General features: G+C 39.2%; 1 protein-coding gene and 1 long non-coding RNA gene across 3 annotated transcripts; one reads left to right on the top strand and one right to left on the bottom strand.

Moving 5' to 3' along the window:
- Positions 1 to 1,175: 1,175 nt before the first annotated feature.
- Positions 1,176 to 4,757, bottom strand: LOC123277652 (uncharacterized). Its single transcript, XR_011494852.1, has 3 exons — positions 4,359 to 4,757; positions 4,066 to 4,219; positions 1,176 to 2,357 (listed from the first exon to the last, which is right to left on the bottom strand). It is a non-coding gene; the product is annotated as an uncharacterized lncRNA (long non-coding RNA).
- Positions 4,758 to 4,836: 79 nt separating this feature from the next.
- On the top strand, positions 4,837 to 19,294 carry DNTTIP2 (deoxynucleotidyltransferase terminal interacting protein 2). Of its 2 annotated transcripts, none has more exons than XM_014836342.3 (7): positions 4,837 to 4,993; positions 5,867 to 7,371; positions 8,763 to 8,901; positions 11,977 to 12,072; positions 13,351 to 13,515; positions 15,265 to 15,374; positions 18,868 to 19,294. In XM_014836342.3, exons 1-7 carry the CDS (start codon positions 4,892 to 4,894, stop codon positions 18,959 to 18,961), a joined length of 2,211 nt encoding a protein of 736 aa, XP_014691828.3. In that variant the 5' UTR covers positions 4,837 to 4,891; the 3' UTR covers positions 18,962 to 19,294. The 2 variants fall into 2 exon arrangements, with proteins under 2 accessions (XP_014691828.3, XP_044605366.2); XM_044749431.2 differs by having other exon boundaries at positions 4,901 to 5,527.
- Positions 19,295 to 19,865: the final 571 nt, after the last annotated feature.

The raw sequence follows: 19,865 nt of genomic DNA, 5'->3' as shown, positions 1-19,865 counted from the left end.
AGAGCAATGAAAGGCTGCATCTCTTCATGACAGAAGTGGTGAAAAGCAATTAGGGACACGTGGAAAGAAGTGGGGCTGGGGAGCAGGGTAAGGACAAGAAAGGGTCCCCAGAAGAAATTAGCCTTGGAGTCAGATCAGAGGACGAGGTGTGGGTGGGCATTCTGGGCAGAGGCCCTTGTTCGACTTGTTTGTAAATATGCTTTTGTTGAATGATGATCAGTTTATATGTAAACTTTATTTTTTTTAATGTTTTTACTGTTTTTGGTGAGGAAGATTGTCCCTGAGCTAACATCTGTCCCAATCTTCCTCTATTTTTTGTATGTGGGATGCCATCATAGCATGGTTTGATGAGCAGTGTGTGGGTCCACACCTGGGATCCAAACCCACAAACCCTGGGCTGCCAAAGCAGAGCACGCAAACAGCCTCTAGGCCACTGGGCCAGCCCCCTATATGTAGACTTTAGAAATTCAGTGAAAATTTCTTCAAGAGCTTGTTCGTATATTGAATGGCTTCTGTTGAGACAGGAGTAGGTAAGGCTGGAAAAGTCAACGTTTTATGAAAGAGACTAAAACTTGCCCAAATCCCCTAAATATATCAGGATATGGCTGTATGTAGTTTCACTACCAGAGAAGTCAAACAAAACTGTAGTATGTATCCCTCAGAGATGAATAAATGTATAAAATGTAATACAAGGTTTTAGTGTCTGTTGGTGCATCATTTTAAGAAGGTTCATGTTTTATAGTAAGCATTACTTATTTTGACACAGCTCTGTTTTCCCTGTTTTGCTCACTGTTGATTCCTGCTTCCTACTCCATTTTAAGTTCACCTTTTTCTTGCTTAAGTATGTCCTTAGTAATTCTTTCACTGAAGGTCTTTGGGCATAATCTTTCTAGGTCAAGTTTGTCTGAGATGACTTTATTTTGTCATCAATCTTAAATGATCATTTCACATTATAGAATACTGTTTCCAAATGCCTTCCCTCAGCATCTTGAAGATAATATTACATTGACTTCCAGCATAAATACTCTTGCTGATGAAAATCTGGATTTTCTTCCCGAGAAATAGTCTGCCTTTCCCTCTGGTCACTTTTTAATTTTCAGTTGAAATTTTCTATTCATTTTGATGTGTATGGAATTAGAACAAAGGAAAAAAATTAAAACTGGCTGCAAAAGTTTCTGATAAAAAATTTAATCATAAAACATTGGTAATAATTTAATCATTTAAAATCTTCTGTTCTTCAAGAGACAGTATTAAGAATATGAAAATGTAAGCCACAGACTGGGGGGGCAATATTTGCAGTACATATTTCTGATGAGAAATAAATTGTACATGATCAAATTTTTTAAATTGCACTTCAAAAGACATCATTGAGAATGTAAAAAGAGAACCTATAGAATGTGAGAAAATATTTGCAAATCACATCTGATAAGGGTCTTGTATCCAGAATATGTAAAGAACTCTTATAACTTAATAAGACAACCCAATAAAAAATATGCAAAAGATTGAATAGACTTTTCTCCAAAGAAGACATGAATAGCCAATAAGAACACTAAAAGATGTTCAACATCATTAGTCATCAGGGAAATGCAAATTAAAACCACAATGAAATATCACTAAAATAGCTAAAATTTTAAAAGACTGACAATACCAAGTATTGGTGAGGATGAGGGAGAAGCAGAATTCTCATATAATGCTGGTGGGAATGTAAAATGGTATGACCACTATGGAAAATAAGTTGGCATTTCTTACAAAATCAAATGTACACTTACCATATGGCCCAGCAATTCCACTCCTAGGTATTTACTCAAGGAAAATTAAAATGTCCAAAAATGACATACACAAATGTTTATAGCACTTTGCTCATAATAGCTGAAAACTGGAAATGACCCAAGTGTCTATCAAGAGTTGAATGGAGAGGTGAATTGTAGTATAATCATACAATGGAATACTACTCAGCAATAAAAAAGAATGAACTACTGGTATACAAACTAACACGGATGAATCTCAGAAACATTATGTGAGAGAAAGAAGCTAGACATGAAATAGTACATACTACATTTTTTTTTACATGAAGTTTTAGAACAAACAAAATTAGCCAATAGTGAATGTATTATCTATTGCTGCATCTGGGTACCTCAATGGTCTCTCAAAATGTTGCAATCAAAGTGTCAGCTGGGACGACAGTCTCACCTATGGGCTTGACTGAGGTTGGTCGGCTTCCAAACTGCTCAGGTGGTTGTTGGCTGGACTCTGTTCCTCGCTGGCTATGGGCCAGAGGCCTCCCACACTTCCTTGTCACATGGCCCTCTCCATAGGGCAGCTCACAACATGCAGCTAGCCAGCTTCCACAGAACGAACTAGTGAGAGAACACAAGATAGAAGCAAGCCTTTTTTGTAACCTAGTCTTGAAAGTAGCATCTATCACTTTTGTGATATTCTTTTCATTATAAGTAAGTCACTAAGTCCAGCCCACATTCAAGGCTTTGAAGACTAGGAGATGGGATCCTTGGGGACCATTTTACAGATCAGACTTAATTTAAAAGTAATTTTTATATGTAATAATGCAGAATGACCATGAATGGTATGTATTTTTAGAAGGCTCATGCACTAAAATTCTCATCTTTTGGTTAATGCCTAAAATTCCAGAGAGAGAGATTCAATCCTTCAGTTGAAGGGTTTCATTAGTAAAATATAGACTATGAAGGGAGAGTTTCCTTTTGGGCCTGAGTAATAATTACTGTATTTTTATACTGTGTATACCTAAAATTGGGTATACTGTATTTGCCCAGAATCCACGTTGGGTAAAGAAGAGGGACGGTAAAGAAAGAGAAACAGGGCAGAACTGGTAAGCCCATATAAAACAGAACACTTTGCAGTTTTGCCTATAATCAGCAGCCCCGTTGGTTGCAGACCAGCTCAGTCTTCTCATATAATGAATATGTACTGACATTTTAATTTTATTACTTTAGGTTTGTTTCTCGACCTTTTTAGATTGTAAATGTTAGGGAGTTTTGTTTGTTTTACTTTAAAGGGGCCATGCTTGCAAGTGAATATTACACACTGATTTTCTAATACTCTGCCAATTTTCTATACCCACTCCTGTGATCGTAATTTCTACTTTCATGCATTTGCTCATGTTAAAGTTGTTGTAGAGATTAAATGAGTTCATACATGTAAAGCACTTAGTACCCCACATACCGTAAGTGCTCAATACTATTATTAAGATTGATGCTGTTGTCCTCTGCTGTTCTGATCTCTACTACCCTCCTCCAATTGGTTCACTTTCCTTCCTCTACACCATTCTGCCTCCTCTTCAAATCCAGCCTGTTTTCTTTTCTGTTCCTCATCTTACATAGTCTCACTGCAACTTGGCTCTACTAAAACTCCTTCCTTTTGCTCCTTACCACATTCCTCACAGGGTCAATTACATTTTTTTTTTCATTCTCTAAGCAGATGAATCAGCTGCTTACGAAGATTGAAGCTATCTATCCAAAATGTCCTCTTTTCTTCTCTTCACTGTAGTTTCCCTGCATTCACATTCTCTCTGGTTCATCAACCCTTTTCCTCTGTCGCAAAAGAAGGCACATTCTTCTGTGGCTAACCCCTCCATCTCTATTTTTCATTCTATTCTTCAGTTGGGATTAGGCTAGGCTGCAAATAACAGAAAATCCTCAAATGACAGTGGCTTGAAAAAAGGTGCTTCTCTCAGGTGACACAGATCTAAAAGCAGGCTGTTTAGGACTGAGATGGCAGCTCCACCAGTTGTCAGGGACCCATGTTTTTTTCTTTTTCACTGCTCTGCCGTCCCTAAAGCGTGGCCCTCATCCTCACGGCACAAAATTGCTGCTTGAAAACCAGGAAACACAACTTTCCAGGGAGCAAAGTGAAGTTAAAGAAGGCAGGGAGGACCTCCTCTCTTGTAAGATGTCCCTAAACAAGTACACGACACTTAATTGATATGTAATGGGCCAAAACTTAGTCAAATCTGGCTCCAAGGGAAACTGTGAAAGGGGCTATTTAACTGGGTGGCAGTGTGCCCGCCAAAAAAAATCTATGCTTTGTTACCTCAAGAAAAAAAATGGTATTCTGTTATAAAGAAGTAAGGGAGAAAGATTTGGTGAGGCACTTATCCTTTCTCATCTCCAACAATATCTGTTTACTTCCTTCTTCAATCCTCTTCCGTTCCCCTCAAACATGTTCTAGCTCTCCACTCTTCATCCTAAAAGAAAATCAAAAAGCTTCTCTTAATTCTGGTCATTCCCTTCCTTTCACTGCAAAAAAATTTTTTATCGCTCTTCTTTACAATTTCTTTAAGTTCTTCTTTTTTGCTTATTTCCAATCCCTACCCATCATCTCACCTTTATATAGTTCGTAATTAGTCTCCGAGCTCCTGGGGCACTTAACATATACATCTTTACCCCAACCAAGTCTTTAAATTTTATGTTATTTATATTCAACTTCACAAATAATACAAGAATACATGATTGTAAATATACATATATATTATAAATAAGGCAAACATCTTCAGCCACACCCCTGGGTACATTAAGACCGTTAGAATTGCTGAACAAATGAGAGGATGGATGGAGTAGGGCAGAAGATGAGACTTTCCCAATTCGTTCGTGTAAAACGGAGACGAGGGCCCTCTTTCACTGCGGGTTTCGCAGGCCCCACGAAGGTCTCTCCCTGCAAAATCCAGGTCTGTCTTCTACGCACTGGAGTGAACGCTAAAACCGGGCCCTCTAACACCCCCAAGTTTGATGGCCCCCGCCCCAGTCGGGGGGCAGAGGCAGGTAGGAGACTCTAGCGAGTTCCAGGGTCCCCGCAGAAAAAAACCACCAAGGCACTTCTCTGACGCACTTCCGGCGCGCCGGAACAGAGGCGGGCCGCGATGACCGCCGGGGAGCCGGAAGCCGGGAAGATGGTGGTCACCAGGTCCGCGCGGCTTCAGGCTGGGGTCCAAGCCGCATCAGCTGAAAGCTCCCGGGAGAAGGTAGGAGATCGCAAGGTTCCCTCATTTCTGCTCGCTGCTTCGCAGGGCGGTGCTCAGAGAGGAGAGGCGGTGCGAGGGCCCCGCGCGGCGTGGGGAGGAGCGGCGGAAAAGGCCCGAGCCTGCCGCGCCCTTCTGTGCTCCAGGCACCGCGCGAAGCCTTTAGCTTCCTCTTCAGTGGAAGTCTTTTAGGGCAGTCCTTAACATGGAACAGAGGTTAGCAAACTTGCTTTGGGTAGTTCACCTCCGTAATGCAGATGCACGGCTCAGGCCTTCTAACACCGTAGTAAGGAGGAATAACTTCGCCCACGAAGTGTGAGACAGTTTAGCGGGGTTGGAGAAAAGGGCGCCGTCTTCACGTGTGGAGGCTGGCCGTGGCCCTACAGCACCTCCTGTGGGCGTGGTGGGGGCCAGAGGGGCCGTGGGCTGCGGTGACGCCGCCTGGTGGCTCTCAGTGGCGCTAGTCGTCCGCTGCCTCTGCTGATTATGCGATGAAGGGGACGGGACGAAGCGGAGCGTTAATTCACTCATGTAAAGGTAAGGGCAGCGACCGATTCCATGGCTGTATGTGTTCCTAAACACAGATTTGACTTTGAGTGAGAACACTCTCTTGAGTTATTTGTCTTACTCCCTAAAGTCAGATCCAGTACTTGGGTGAGGTGAGTTAGCAGGGCCCTGCAAATGCACGGTCAGATCCAGTACTTAAGTTTTTGATTCTTTTTTTTAATCATGGGTGGTGGTGATTTTTTTGTAATTCATTTTGTTTACCGAGTTCTTTATTGTTCTCTTAAAATTTGCTCCTGAGGGGACTGCCTCACTCACTTTGCCCATGTCCCAGCCCTACCTCAATTACAGTGTGTTTTCTCTGGCTTACAGATTTCTGCTGCTGAAAGAATTCAAGCACACTCAAAAGGCAGGAAGGACTCTCCATCTGATGACCAAAGTTCTGCTGAATCACAGAGCACGAGAAAACAAAGTCCAGTCTCTAGAACTCCTAAAACCAGAAGGAGGAAGAGCAGACCTACAAGCTCATTACATGAGCAAATGGACAGACCACCTACTGATGGAGAGACCTCTGAAGCAGAGTCAGATTGTTCTTCTGTGTCTGAACTCCAGGGTCCCATTTTAAGAATAACTAGAAGGCGGCAGATCTTAATTGCCTGCACTCCAGTGTCTAGTGCTAGGAAAAGGCTGAAAATAACTCCAGTAAATGAATCTCATACTGAAGAAGTCTCTGAAGCAGAATCGCATGTTTCAGGTATTTCTAGAATTGTGCTTCCCACAATAATGACTGCAAGAACCAGAAGTCAGGCTAAATCCCTAACAGACCCAAGCCAAGAATCACATGGGGAAGCTGTTTCTGATGCTGAGTCATCATGCTCAGACATGTCTTCCTTTTCTGGAATTTCAACTAGGAGAACAACCAGGAGTATGCAGAGGAAAATACAGACACAAACTGGGGAGAAAGATGATGTAAGAGAGGAAAAACAGGCCAGTGTTGCACCTCTCAAAGAAATAACAAAGAAGAATTCTAAGAGTTTAGATGAAGAAGCCAAAGGAATGACAGATCAGGGAAAAGAAATTAATGAGAAAAATTCTCAGTTGAAGAGTCTTTCTGAACTTAAGGACGCTAGCATTCAGCAGTTAATTTCTCAAAGGCATTCAACCCCTCAAAGTAAGAAAACTGCCTCAGAGCCCTCAAATCTGAACTGTGAGGCTATAATGAAATCATTAGCTCAAACATTTGCGGTTGTGGAAGTGGACAGATGGGATGCAAAAAGAAAGAGCACCATAAAAACAAGTGACTTGGCAGAATTTGATGATGGTGGTCATAGTGATGAAGAACAGTGCACAGTTACAGGTGTCAGTGAACATATGAACGAAGGGGATATAGATTTTGAGTGTGAAGATGTGAACAGAGAAAGGGATACAGATTTTGAGTGTGAAGATATGAATGAAGAAAGGGATACAGATTTCGAGGGTGATACCAAACTGTACAAGTCTGAGTTCAACACATCTCAGGATAAAGGTGATTCTGTTTTATTAGTTCTCAGCAGTGATGAAAGCCAGCAGTCCAAAAACAGTGAGAATGAAGAGGACACTGTGTGTTTTGTTGAAAACAGTGGTCAAAAAGAGTCATTAAATGAAGACTCAGAAAATATTGTATGTGACAATGCATTGTTTGTAATTGACACAACTCCTGGAGTGAGTGCTGATAAAAATTTTTACTTGGATGAGGAAGACAAGGCAAGCGAGGTTGCCACTGAGGAAGAAAAAGAAGAGGATGAAAAAAGTGAAGAAGAATCATCAGACAGTGATGAAAATAAGGATAGTGAGTTTAGTGATGAAGATGATTTACTAAATGGCACAAAGTCTAAACTGTAAGTTTTACCTTTACTTTTAAAAGTAAGTTTTTGATATATATTTCAAGTGGCTAATTTACCATAAAAATATAAAATATTAGAAAACATGGGAATTGAGAAAATTACTGCCTCGAGTTCTTAATGGAAAAGCTCATTTATCCAGCATTTTCCTCGTCTCTGTAGGTGCCTTTGTTGGTCATATTTTTTCCACCAATTATAGCTAACAGGGCTCCTTTTGGTGATATATTAGAAATCATCTGTTTAAATTTTTCTGCATGATTGTTAACAGCAACATAAAAGGGAAGGAAAGTAACTTGTTTTTTTCTGTATCTTGATTGTAGAGAAATTGAAAAATTTAGAAGAGCCTGAGAAAAATAATCACCTATAATCCCAGCTATCACCCATTGAAAAGTGCTAATGTTTGGGGCTGTTTCTTTTTTGCTGTTTTAAATTTGTTTTCCCTAGGGACAGGCCCCTAGTAGCAGTGTGTCCACCGGAAACACTGGCATCCTTGTAAGGAACTGTATATTAACAGATCCCAGTTTTCACTCTAAACCAATGAAATCAGTCTCTGAGGCTAGGCACATGCATACTTATTTTTTAAAAGTCACACTGCTCCCCAGGATAATTCTAATGTACGTTCAGGGTTGAGAATTCACGCCAAGGCACTGCAGTAAAATAATTTCACTTTCCAATAGTGGTTGATTATCAGTTGATTTCAACTGCCCGGTTTATATGAACAATCAGGGAAGAAAGTGTACTTGCTTATAAAAAGGACCCTTTGATAATATAAAGTAGAAATGCTCATTAAATAAATATAGCAGGAACCATGAGATTCTGATTTGGTATGTCTGGGGTATGACATTTATATTTTTAAAAAGCTCCAGTGGGAAATCTGGGTGCTCATCACTGTTTAAAACTCACTGATTTAGCAGAAAAACATCTAATGGATAACGTGGAAGTTCAAAGGAGAAGAATCTATGTTCCTGGTTTTAGAGATGGCGATATGTACATGTATTAACTCATGACCTGTATATCAAGTTGATACATTGCCAGATGTATCTCCTCTCCTCTTTTCTTTTTATAAAATGCCTCTGTGAAATCTGTTGGCCTGTTGTATGGCCTTAATCCATTTTAAGAAAATCTAGGGAATAAATGTGGATGTGCTCCCCAAAAGCTTTTTTGTTTAATTCATTATTCATCCCAGAATTTTGTTCTAAATGACTTGACTAGGTTTAAAGTATATATTTGTTCACAGTTTTTCAGAAACTCTATTGTAAAAATGACTTTTTTTGGTCATTGACAGTAAAAGGGAAGAAAAGAAAAAAAGTGATTTTAAAAATAGAGTCTTCAGTTGTTTCCATTTTGATTTAATTACTTGATCTTTTAAGTGATTATTTCTCTTTCAGTCTGAAGTTGACAAGCAGCAGCATAGACCCTGGTTTGAGTATCAAGCAATTGGGTGGTTTGTATATTAATTTCAATGCAGACAAACTACAGTCGAATAAGAGAACTCTAACACAGATCAAGGAGAAAAAGAAAAATGAGGTAAGTTACACAAAGTGTCCTGTTGGTTTTCATAGAACTAACCAATCACTTCTAGAAATGATTAGTTCTTGGTAAGAGACTAATTTTCCTACAATGAAACCGCATTAGCCGACTGTGCTCCTTTTTTCCCTCTTTCTAGAATGGTCATTTCTTTTTTATAAAGTCCTAGCTATAAAAGATGACACTTGAAAAATAAAGTAATGCAAGATCAGTGTTCCTCTTCTTGCACCCACCAGTTATGATCCCAGGGGTTGTGTTTTCTTCTCTTTTTCTTGCTATACTTTTAGTTCTTAATTGGTCTGAACTCTGTTGAAAATCTGAAAGCTGTGTGTGCCTGCCTCCCCCTCCCATATGTGCATATAGACATAAAATTGTACATTTAATTTCAGAAGGAATTCACAGAGTGCGTAACCTCATCCAAACCCTCAGCTTCAGCCACCACCTTGCCTGGCTTCCTCCTAAATCTGTATTTTCTAGCCTTGCAGCCTCTTCAGGTCTTTAAATCCAGGTGCTTGTTGTCTGTTCATTCAGATGTCCTCAGGTACTTGAACTTGCTTATTGCTCTCCTTCTCTTCCTTTCCTGAACCAGCTTCTCCTTTTGTATTCTCAATCCTGGTTAATGATGCCAAAATCTCTTTCCCTTTTGTGATTTCTCCTTAGTGATTGACTAATCACTAAGCCTAGAAAACAGTCCTTCTTACATACTTTCTATTCTCTTCCCTCATTTTTGCCCCGTTGTCATTGGCTAGTGCCAGCCTTTGGTTTTCATCTGGACTGCTGCAGTACAGCCTCCTTACTCTTTGTCCTTCAAGCCATCCTCCATGCTCTTGCTAGATGTCTCTTTCTAAAAACACAAGTCTGACCATGATATTCTCCTGTTGAAGGCCTTCAGTGGTTCCTCAGAGCCTTCAGGGGGCCTCTGTACCTCCTGCTTTGATTGTCCACCTGCTGTGTTCTTGCCATTGAAGACTTCTGTAGTTCCCTCAACATACCTGTTCTCTCCCAGGCCATTGCAGATCATAGATCACTGCCTTTGGGAAACAGTCTTGGACCCGAATCCTTCCCCCCACCTCTGTGCTCCTGCAACACCCAGTATAGATCTGATTCATTATTGATCATGTAGTGTAATTGTTAATTTACTGGCTTTACTCTTTGTATTCCTAAAACAGGATTTCTCAGCTTTAGCCATAGTGATGTTTTGTGCTTGATAATTCTTTCTTGTGGGGATATATTCTGTGCATTGTAGGATGTTTAGCAGCATCCCTGGCCTCTACCCACTAGATGCCAGTAGCATTCGCCCTCCCCTCCATGCACACACCAAAAATGTCTTCAGACGTTGCCAACTGCTCCCAGTTGAGAACCACTGTCCTAGATCTTAGTATAGTACTTGACACATAGCAAGCTCTTAATAATCTGTTAAATAAATGCCATGCTCTCTCTTCTGAGCAGTAGGAAAGTCTAGACTGCTACCGCATTACCCAGAAACTTCTGGGCCTGAACCTGAATTGGGGATTTCTGAATTAATAGTTTATTTCTGAAATGATAATTTCAAATGTTATTGACCAAATTAATATTTGCTGTATTCCTATGAACTATTTTGAGGGAGCAGTCTTCTTTAGTTCCTGCACTGGGGGAGATGATGAATTACCCTGAGGCTCCTTTTAGGTACATAAACAATATTATGACAATATTTAATCATCCTAGGCAAGTCACAAAAAATGCAGAAGTTGTTTAGGAAGAGATTAACAGATTTGACTACACAAAACTTTAAAACTTATGCAATTAAAAACACCTTGGGAAGGACAAGTAAAAGACCATAGATTAATACCACTAAAATAACAAAATATACTTCTACAAATTAATAAAAACACAGCCCTATATAAAAATGAAAAAGAACCCCAAAACGTACAGGCATTCCCCAGAAGAGGACATAGCTAATAAATATAAAAAAGATGATCAACAACAAATGAAAACAGCCAGGAGGCACCAGTGACAACATACAAAAGATACTCCCCAGGGGCTGGCCTGGTGGCGCAGCAGTTAAGTTCACACATTCCACCTTGCTGGCCTGGGGTTCACTGGTTCTGATCCCAGGTATGGACATGGCACCACTCATCAAGCCATGCTGTGGTAGGCATCTCACATATAAAGCAGAGGAAGATGGGCACGGATGTTACCTCAGGGCTGATCTTCCTCAAAAAAAAAAACTACCCAGTGTTGGTGGCACTGTAAAAAAAAAAGGGCACGATTAACTGTTGGTAGGAGTTTACACTAAAATGCAAAGCAATTGAGCAATACCTATCAAAATTTAAATGACACATTTTGGAATCTGTTTTATAGAAATAATCACAAGTGTACAGAGATGATGTTTACAATGTTTAATGGAAAAAGTTTAATGGAGACTTAAACTAAATGTCTGAAGAAAAATTGTGGTGCGTAACAGCTATTAAAAAGAATGAAGTTAATCTATGTATGAATTGACATTGAAAGAGTAAGATGTATTGTTGAGTTGTAAAAAGATTTGTCTAGATAGAATGATCTCATTGGTATAACACAAGTATATGTTGTTTAATCAAAATCTGTATTGCTGTTCGTATTCTATTAATAGTCTAGCTGTCTCCTCAGATCACAGGAAGCTGTTTTACTAACATGAAAAGAACTTATTAAAGACTTATTAAGACTTATTGAAGACAAGTTTTTCTCAGGGATTTCAAGAGCCATTGTGGCATTGTTCCTAATGTCTTTATTTTCCACTGGTTTGGTGCAGTGACTGGGTGCAAACCAATAAATACAAGTGGACACATTAAATCTGATGGGGCAAATTTGAGCTGAATATCCATTTTATAGATTTCCTAAAATAATCCTTTAGTTTGCTCCTAAAACATTTTTATTGTCATATAGTGTACAAATTTAAGAACAGGAACAACTTTGCAGTAGTGTGTCTGTGTATAAAGAAGGTTACTGTATTTAGAGTAGTCCTCAGTGTGGGAGATGTTTCCCATATAAAGCAAAAATGTTGAAAAAAGTTCTATGACATTCTGACATTATTTTAAAACCATTTTAATATTTTTATAGCTTCTGCAAAAAGCCATCGTTACACCTGACTTTGAAAAAAACTACTGTGTCCCACCATATAGAGAGTCAAAGTATCAACTTCAGAAAAAACGCCGAGTAAGTACAGTGACTCTTATTATTTAGAATGTTTAGATGTTTTAGACTCTATATGTTCAGCTTATACAACATGGTTGTACAATTAAAATATATATATTTCCAAAGTAAATTATCACAGATATCTCACGGCCCATAAAATATGGTTCCATAAACGTGTTATATGGATTTCCACAAAGTGGAACTGCACCAAGTAGTGCACATAGATACAGCTGTTTTTTTCCGCTTTCTTAAAAATAGCGACAGCCAGCATATAAGGTCACTGTCCACATCTTTTGGCTTATAGGTACTATTCACTAAAGGCCAGGAGCTCTGTTGCAGGCTGCTGTAGAGAACTTGATCTAGCCAGCTAAAAACGCTGGTTTATTCAGTCTGCCAAACGAGCGGATAGAAACTGTTTTCTTTAGTAGAATATAGAGGATTGCTTCCATCTGCCATTTCAACTAATAAGCATAAAAAAGTTATCAAGAGGATGCCAGCCTAGTAGCATAGGGGTTAAGTTTGCGCACTCCGCTTCGACGGACTGTGGTTCGTGGGTTCAGATCCCAGGTGCAGACCTACACACTGCTCATCAAGCTATGCTATGGCAGCATCCCACATGCAAAAGTAGGGGAAGATTGGCACAGATGTTAGCTCAGGGCCAATACTTCTTCACCGAAAAAAAAAAAGTTATCAAGAGAGCTTGGAGGAAATTTGAGGATGGTACTCCAGTAATGTCACTAATATGGAGCACCCTGGCACATGGTAGGCACTCCATGATATTTGTTGTATGAATGAAACAAAAAATAAAATTATGCAAATAACTTGCTAGGAGTTTTCAAAAGAATAGAAATTTTTGTTTTATTTTAGAAATAATACAAATTTCTAGACTGTTGGAGTGAGTGACTTTCTGAGACACCTGAGTGACTGAATAAAGTGTTTATGTTTTCATAAAAGCTCCAGAAGTGAAAATGTTTTTATACATTGTCTCTTGTGTAGGCTATTTTAGACAATCAAAACTGAAGCTGTGGGTTATTCACCCAGCAAGTCAGCAATTCTCACTAAGATACAAAATAAATTTTAAGGAGCCCTTATTTATGAAACTGATAATGCTCTGCCTAATTTACCAGAGAAATCACTTTTGTGATTGAATTCCTTTTATGAAAGATGAATCTGGAGAGTAACTTTGTTTTTAATTAATGAAATTTTCTGTATGTGTAATTTTGGGGGAAATGAGGTATAATTTATACTCTGCTTGTTAAAATTAGAATTTTCTCTCTGTCTTTGAAATCTGAATTTCAGAAAGAGCGACAAAAAACAGCAGGTGATGGCTGGTTTGGTATGAAAGCTCCAGAATTGACAGATGAACTGAAAAATGATCTCAAAGTACTGAAGATGAGAGCTAGCATGGACCCAAAAAGGTTTTACAAGAAAAATGATAGGGATGGCTTCCCCAAGTACTTCCAGGTATGAAGCAAACAGAACAATGGTGGTGCTATTGATGGATTTTAGTTTGGAAAGCCCTATACTGATTTGTTTACTCTTAAAATAGATAAATATTTACAATATACATCTTCTTAGGCCGTATAATAATGGCCAGAACCCCATTCAGACAGCCACCAGCTTGTACAGTCACGTGCCGCATAAACGACATTTTGGTCAATGACGGACCGAACATACAACGGTGGTCCCATAAAATTGGAACCATATAGCCTAGGTGTGTAGTAGGCTACACCCTCTGGGTTTGTGTGGCTATATACTCTATGATGTTTGCACAGTGACAAAATCACCTAATGATGCATTCCTCAGAATGTATCCCTGTTGTTAAGGGACGTGTAACTGTATTGGCTTTCCATGTAGAGTCGGGGTTGCAAATGGTGACTGGGTTTCCAGGTCAACTCTGAAAGTTATGAAACCTATGAGTAGTACCATATATGAACAGTACTATCCTAAGAGCAAGAATCCTTGCAGGATGGAGGAGGAAAGGGAATCATTTACACCAAACTCTTCTTTTCCAGGTAGAGGGACATCCCCAGGCAAATTCTGAAAATAAGTTAAAAGTTGGTTTTCAAAGTGTTTTCAGATGAATGTCCCGTTGATTCATCCTCTGGGAGCTCTCAAGTTCATTTTGTTTCTTTAATACCTTTTTCGTCACTATGGAGATTAGCATAATAGTCCTTTGCCTTCAGGTCTACTCTCCCTTCTAGTCCATCCTCCATATTGTAGCCAGTTATCTCTTCTTGAAAAAAACCATCTGTTCATGATATAGCACTGCTCAATGATATCACAGATATCGTTCCATGGTACCTTCAGCGATTCTTTATGATCTATAGGATAGAATCTGTATCCCTTAATGTGGCCCTTCACAATCTGCACCCGAACCAGTTCACTAACCCTTCTCTTGTCACATAGCCCTCTTCAGCTTAGACATTTAGCTGTTCTCAGAATATGCAGAGACTGGTCTTGGCACTCTGACTTTGCATGTGCTTGCCTCTGTCATGTTTGCTTGGTGAAATTTTACCCATCCCATTCCAAGCTAAAATGTCATGATTTGTGAAATCTTTACCTCCCTTAGGTAGAATTGGTCACTTAGTTTTCAGAACAGCTGTAGTGTTTTGTTCAGCATAATATCATGTTATGCTTTAGTTTTTTAGTTCTCTATCTGTGGTCTTCTTTATGACTATGGGTTCTTTGTCTTTGTTTCCCTAATACCTGGCACAGTGCCTGGCACGTAGTGGACACTGTAAATTTTACTCGGTGGAACGTATGAACAAATGCAGAGTGATCACTATGTAGGTTCTAAGCTGGCAGCATTTATGATAACCTAACCTGGGAGATCACATATGTAGGTAGTAGAATTTATGTCAGTTTCATTAATTTGGAAAACTAGAACAAGTGTTTTATTATCTGTTCCATTTTTTTCTTCTAGTTACACTATTTATCAAGAATTTACTGTCTAGCACTAAATTATATAAAAAGAATTTTGGATTTACTATAAACTCTAATGAAGAAATGTCATTAGTAGGACCCAATGCAGATTGAATGGGTGATATATTTTTGCTTTAAAAGATGGCAAAACTAACTTTAATATTGGTATACCGTAAGCTTGTGGGTTCCATTCCTTTCTGTAAATATACTTCGTTAGAGCTGTCCTGAAATAGGAAAGCAACTTGGCATTCAGGTATTGCCTGACTTATTTCAATCACTTGTTCATAGATTGGAACCATTGTTGACAATCCAGCTGACTTCTACCATTCACGAATTCCCAAGAAACAAAGGAAGAGAACTATTGTGGAAGAACTGCTGGCTGATTCTGAGTTCAGAAGGTAAAGGAATTTATGTTTCCCTTTATGATATGTATGCTTTCCTTTAGAATGTGTGTAAACTTTTAAAATTTCAGATTTTTAAACGCTTTAGCACAGAGTTTCTCAACCGCAGCACTGTTTATTTTTGGATAGGATAATTCTTTATTGGGAGCACTATCTTATGCATTGTAGGATGTTTACCAGCATCCCTGGCCTCCACTACATGCCAGTAGCAACGCCCCCCCACCTCCACCATTCATGACATTCAAAAATGTCTCCAGACATTTCCAAATGTCCCCTGCAGGCATAAGCATTCCCAGTTTACAATCACTGCTTCCAAGGGAAGCTTGAAAGTATTTGACTGGCTAGAGGAGGATGAGCCTGCAAAGGAGACTGGGAAAGAATAGCCAAGGGGGCATTAAGAAAACCACGAGTGCACAGGGTCATAGAAGTCAAAGAAGGAGAATGTTATGAGCAGGTATAAGCTGGAGGGAATGGTTAACAGGAATAAATGCTGCCAAGAGATCAAATGAGGTAAGAACTAAAAGCTTCCTTTGGATTTAATTACATGGAGGTCACAGTAACCTTGGCAGAAGGAGTTTTAGGGGAGTGATAGGGAGGACACCAGATGGAGAGGCCCGGAAGTGAGCTGAAAATGAAGAAAGAGACAATCTTTAAAGAACCTTGGCTGTGAAGAGGAAGCGGGGGGGGGGGGTGGGGAGGCTAGTGGATATGGTGTTAGAGGTTTATTAAGATGGGAACAATGTATGTTTAAATGTCCTCGAAGCAGCTGTGTATATATTATAGGAGATTTAAAAGCATACCTCATATAGAAACCTCTGCTGAACTTCCAGATTTATTTAATAGCAAAAGTGAAAATATTTATCAAGAGTTTTAAAAATAATGTAGACTGTAGGCATAGCAAGAGTTCTAAAAATAATGTAGATTATAGGCATGGAAAATAAGTGTTATGTGAGCTATTTATTGGGTTGGGATAATTTAACGAGCAATGCTCTTTTCTCACTTAATTACCCTCCTTGGAAGTCTCCTCCCCACAGAGCTTTAATTATAATCTATATACTGCTGACTTCCAACTGTCTATGTCTAGTCTAGATCGCTCCTGAGTCCAGACTCACATTTCCAACTGCTGCCTCAGGCACGTCCAATGGGTATTTCACAAGCACCTCTAAGAGCTAACTTGTGGTCTCTCCTGACCCCTCTCCCCTTGTACAATCTAATCGTCTCCCAATGCTCTGTACCTCATGACTGACTGGCATCGCCATCCATCCCTTAGGGCAGGTCCTTGATACTTCCTTCTCCTTTCAATCCCATATTCAGACTCAGAGTTCCTCCTGTTTTCCTATCTCTAAAGCCTGTCTCTTTCTCTCCATCCCCACAGAGATGTGGTGCAAGCTGACTGAATCTTTGCTTACCTAAGTGTTTAACTATATGTTGGGATAAAAATTGACCTGACGTTTTATAATCTTGATGATGGCAATCTTAGAAATCACAGCAATGTTGATAATGCTTTCACTAAAAAATAATCTTAGGATAAGGAAGTTAGGGCAGTAAACTAGAAATTTAGTAGAATGAAACTCATAATTTGCAGATTAGAGGTCATCTTACCAGTTCATTGTTTCCCATACTTCTTCAGTCCTGGAATCCCATTTTCACAATGTTTGTGTTATCTGTATACTGCCTACTTTATTTTAAAAGGAAACTTTATGTTGCTACTGTAAATGGACTTGTTGACTTATATTTTTTCTAATACAAAGATACATTACTTAAAATGAATATTGACTTTGTATCACCTAAATTTACATACCACACTATGTGAAACACATGACTAGCCCATCTCTCCAGAGTGTTTTCATCCCCTCTACAACATTCTCAAGAGGTTTTCTGGCCTCTGAACACTCTGGGATAGGGAGCTTCACTGAACATATTTAATGCAGTGTATGTTCATTAGTAGGCATATCCTGGGACAAGAGAAATAAGTGTGATGTACGAGAGAAAATGTGCTTTTCTGTGTTGTATTGGTTTTTGGTTTGTTTCATTTTTACCCTAAACTTAGGTTTGTTAGAATGTGGGTAAATTGTGCTGCTGACTTGTGGGATTGGGTGAGCTGTAAAGTTGTAAAAGTCTTAAATAGCTTCTGTTTTAAAGAGATTAGCTAATCTTCAGCTTTAGTAATGTGATAACAGATTTATGTAACAGTGAAAATGCTTTAGAACAAAGGAATTTTATGTTTAGAGAATTTTTAACTTTTCCTAATTAACTGTGCACTGATAGCCCTTCTTTTGGTGAAACTTCTAGCTACTGCATCATTATTTTTCTGCAATAAATTGTGCTTCTGTGTTTCCAAAGCCCAATAGGGAAATCTAGTCTATAGCAGCAATTCTCTGATCTGAGGATGCCTTTAAACTCTTTAAAAACTATTGAAGACTCTAGGGCTGGCCCAGTGGTGCAGTGGTTAAGTTCGCACGTTATGCTTCGGCGGCCCGGGGTTCACGGTTCAGATCCCGGGTACGGACGTGGCACCACTTGGCAAGCCATGCTGTGGTAGGCATCCCACATATAAAGTGGAGGAAGATAGGCATGGATGTTAGCTCAGGGCCAGTCTTCCTCAGCAAAAAGAGGAGGATTGGCAGCAGATGTTAGCTCAGGCAGGGCTGATCTTCCTAAAAAAAATTATTGAAGACTCAAAGAACTTTTGTTTTATGGGTTACCTTTATCAGTATTTACTACAATGGAAATTAAAGTTAAGAAACCTTAAAAATAATTCATTTTAAAATAAGAAATCCAATACATACTATATAAATATTTTCATGAAAAAACAAAAATAATTTAGTGCACATCTCTTTAATGTCTGGCTTAAAGACAGCTGGAGCCTCATACCTGCTTTTGCATCACTCTCTGCCTTGATAGCACATGGTGTAGCCTCTGGAAAACTCCACTGTACACTCATGAGAGGATGAGAGAGAAAAAGGCCACTAAAGCCTTAGTATTCTTGTGAAAATAGTTTTTACCTAATGACCCCTTGAAAGGGCTCATTCCTGGACCACACTTTGAAAACCACCTGTCTGTGATACATTTCTTAAGGTTCTAAGAAATAGATTGTGTGTTTTTAGATAAATGTAACCTTTTTGTTTTGCTTAGTCCTTATTTTTACATTTTTATCCCATTAAAATTTTTCAAGCATCTGGATGAAATACATGGGTCTCCAGTGGCTGAAAGTTTTCAAAAGCCCTCCCTCTCCAGTTGCCAGTTTTCTCTCACTAGACTGCAGGCTCTGTGAGGGTAGGGACGTGGCTGTCTGGTTCACTGCTGGGTCCCCAGCTCCTAGTGTGGCTCCTTACACATGGTGGAACTTAGTATACAGGTGATGGATAGGGAAAATGCGAAAAACAACTTGAGATTTAGAAGCTCCCCCGCACCCACCCACAGGTTACATTAACTTCTAATGTCTGATGTGTCATACTTTAGAACTTAAAGGTTTGGTTTTTCTTTTTAGATATAACCGAAGGAAGTACTCGGAGATCATGGCTGAAAAGGCAGCAAATGCAGCAGGAAAGAAGTTTCGAAAGAAGAAGAAATTTCGCAATTAAGATTCACCAAGCAAACCACAATATTTTACATCTCCCTTTTATTTATCTACTAAAGATGTTTTGAAAACTAACAACAAACATCACATACATTAACATAGACTGGCCCTATTTATATACAGGGATTTCTGTTTGGAAAAAGTTGATTTGAGAGAGACTCAATCACGTGTCCCTTGGAATAAAAATAGGTGTGTCTACAAAAGACCCACCCATGCTTAGACCTCTTGAGGGAAAAAAAGGAAAAGAACCTCAACCCTTTAAGATAACGTCTTTGTAAAGTTTTCAGTGCTTGGTTATTTAAAGAAAATTGATTAAAAGACATTTACAAAGTATAAAGTTTGCTAACAGTCAAAAAACTTCAAAATAATATTATCAAAGATATATAAACAATATTGCAATTACTATGTAGGGGGGTGTTTGGGGGGAGGTAGACAGGGAGGCTCTTTGGTCAGCTGCAAATTGGGATACAGAGATCTGTTTGTTGCCAGTATCAGTCACAGTTGAAACCAAAGGAATGATAAAAAAGTGTTCTTGGAGAAAATGTGCATTAGCATATGACCAAAGAACTAAATGAAGCTATAAAGGGACTTAAAAGATAGTGAAGAACACCTAGAAAGTCTGGGTTAAAGGTAGCAGCAGAAGGAGCACGCTCCTCCTTAGCACCTGAAACAGGGGGAAAGGTTGATTTTACCCAGATTCAGTGCTGTGTTCCAAGTGAAATAGGATTAAATCAATATAATTTAAGTTGGTCAGGAGGTAAAGTGCCTTCTCTTGTCTCCAGTGGCAGAAGTATGCATCCTGGCTAAGCTACTTATGGCACCCAGGGACTGTTGGTCGTTTCTCTCCATGCTCCTCAGTGGAGTGTTGCTTGCCTTATGTCGTTATTTACAAGACCTCTGTTTTCCCA

The sequence above is a fragment of the Equus asinus genome, chromosome 16 (assembly GCF_041296235.1).
Source record: "Equus asinus isolate D_3611 breed Donkey chromosome 16, EquAss-T2T_v2, whole genome shotgun sequence".
In the NCBI taxonomy this organism is placed as follows: domain Eukaryota; kingdom Metazoa; phylum Chordata; class Mammalia; order Perissodactyla; family Equidae; genus Equus; species Equus asinus.
This window is presented reverse-complemented; position numbering and strand designations above follow the sequence as displayed.

Coding starts and splice junctions, on each gene's coding strand:
- DNTTIP2 (XM_014836342.3), top strand. CDS start 4,892: ATGACCGCCGGGGAGCCGGAAGCCGGGAAGATGGTGGTCACCAGGTCC. Junction 8,902..11,976: donor AGGAGAAAAAGAAAAATGAG/GTAAGTTACACA, acceptor ATATTTTTATAG/CTTCTGCAAAAAGCCATCGT. Junction 13,516..15,264: donor GCTTCCCCAAGTACTTCCAG/GTATGAAGCAAA, acceptor ACTTGTTCATAG/ATTGGAACCATTGTTGACAA.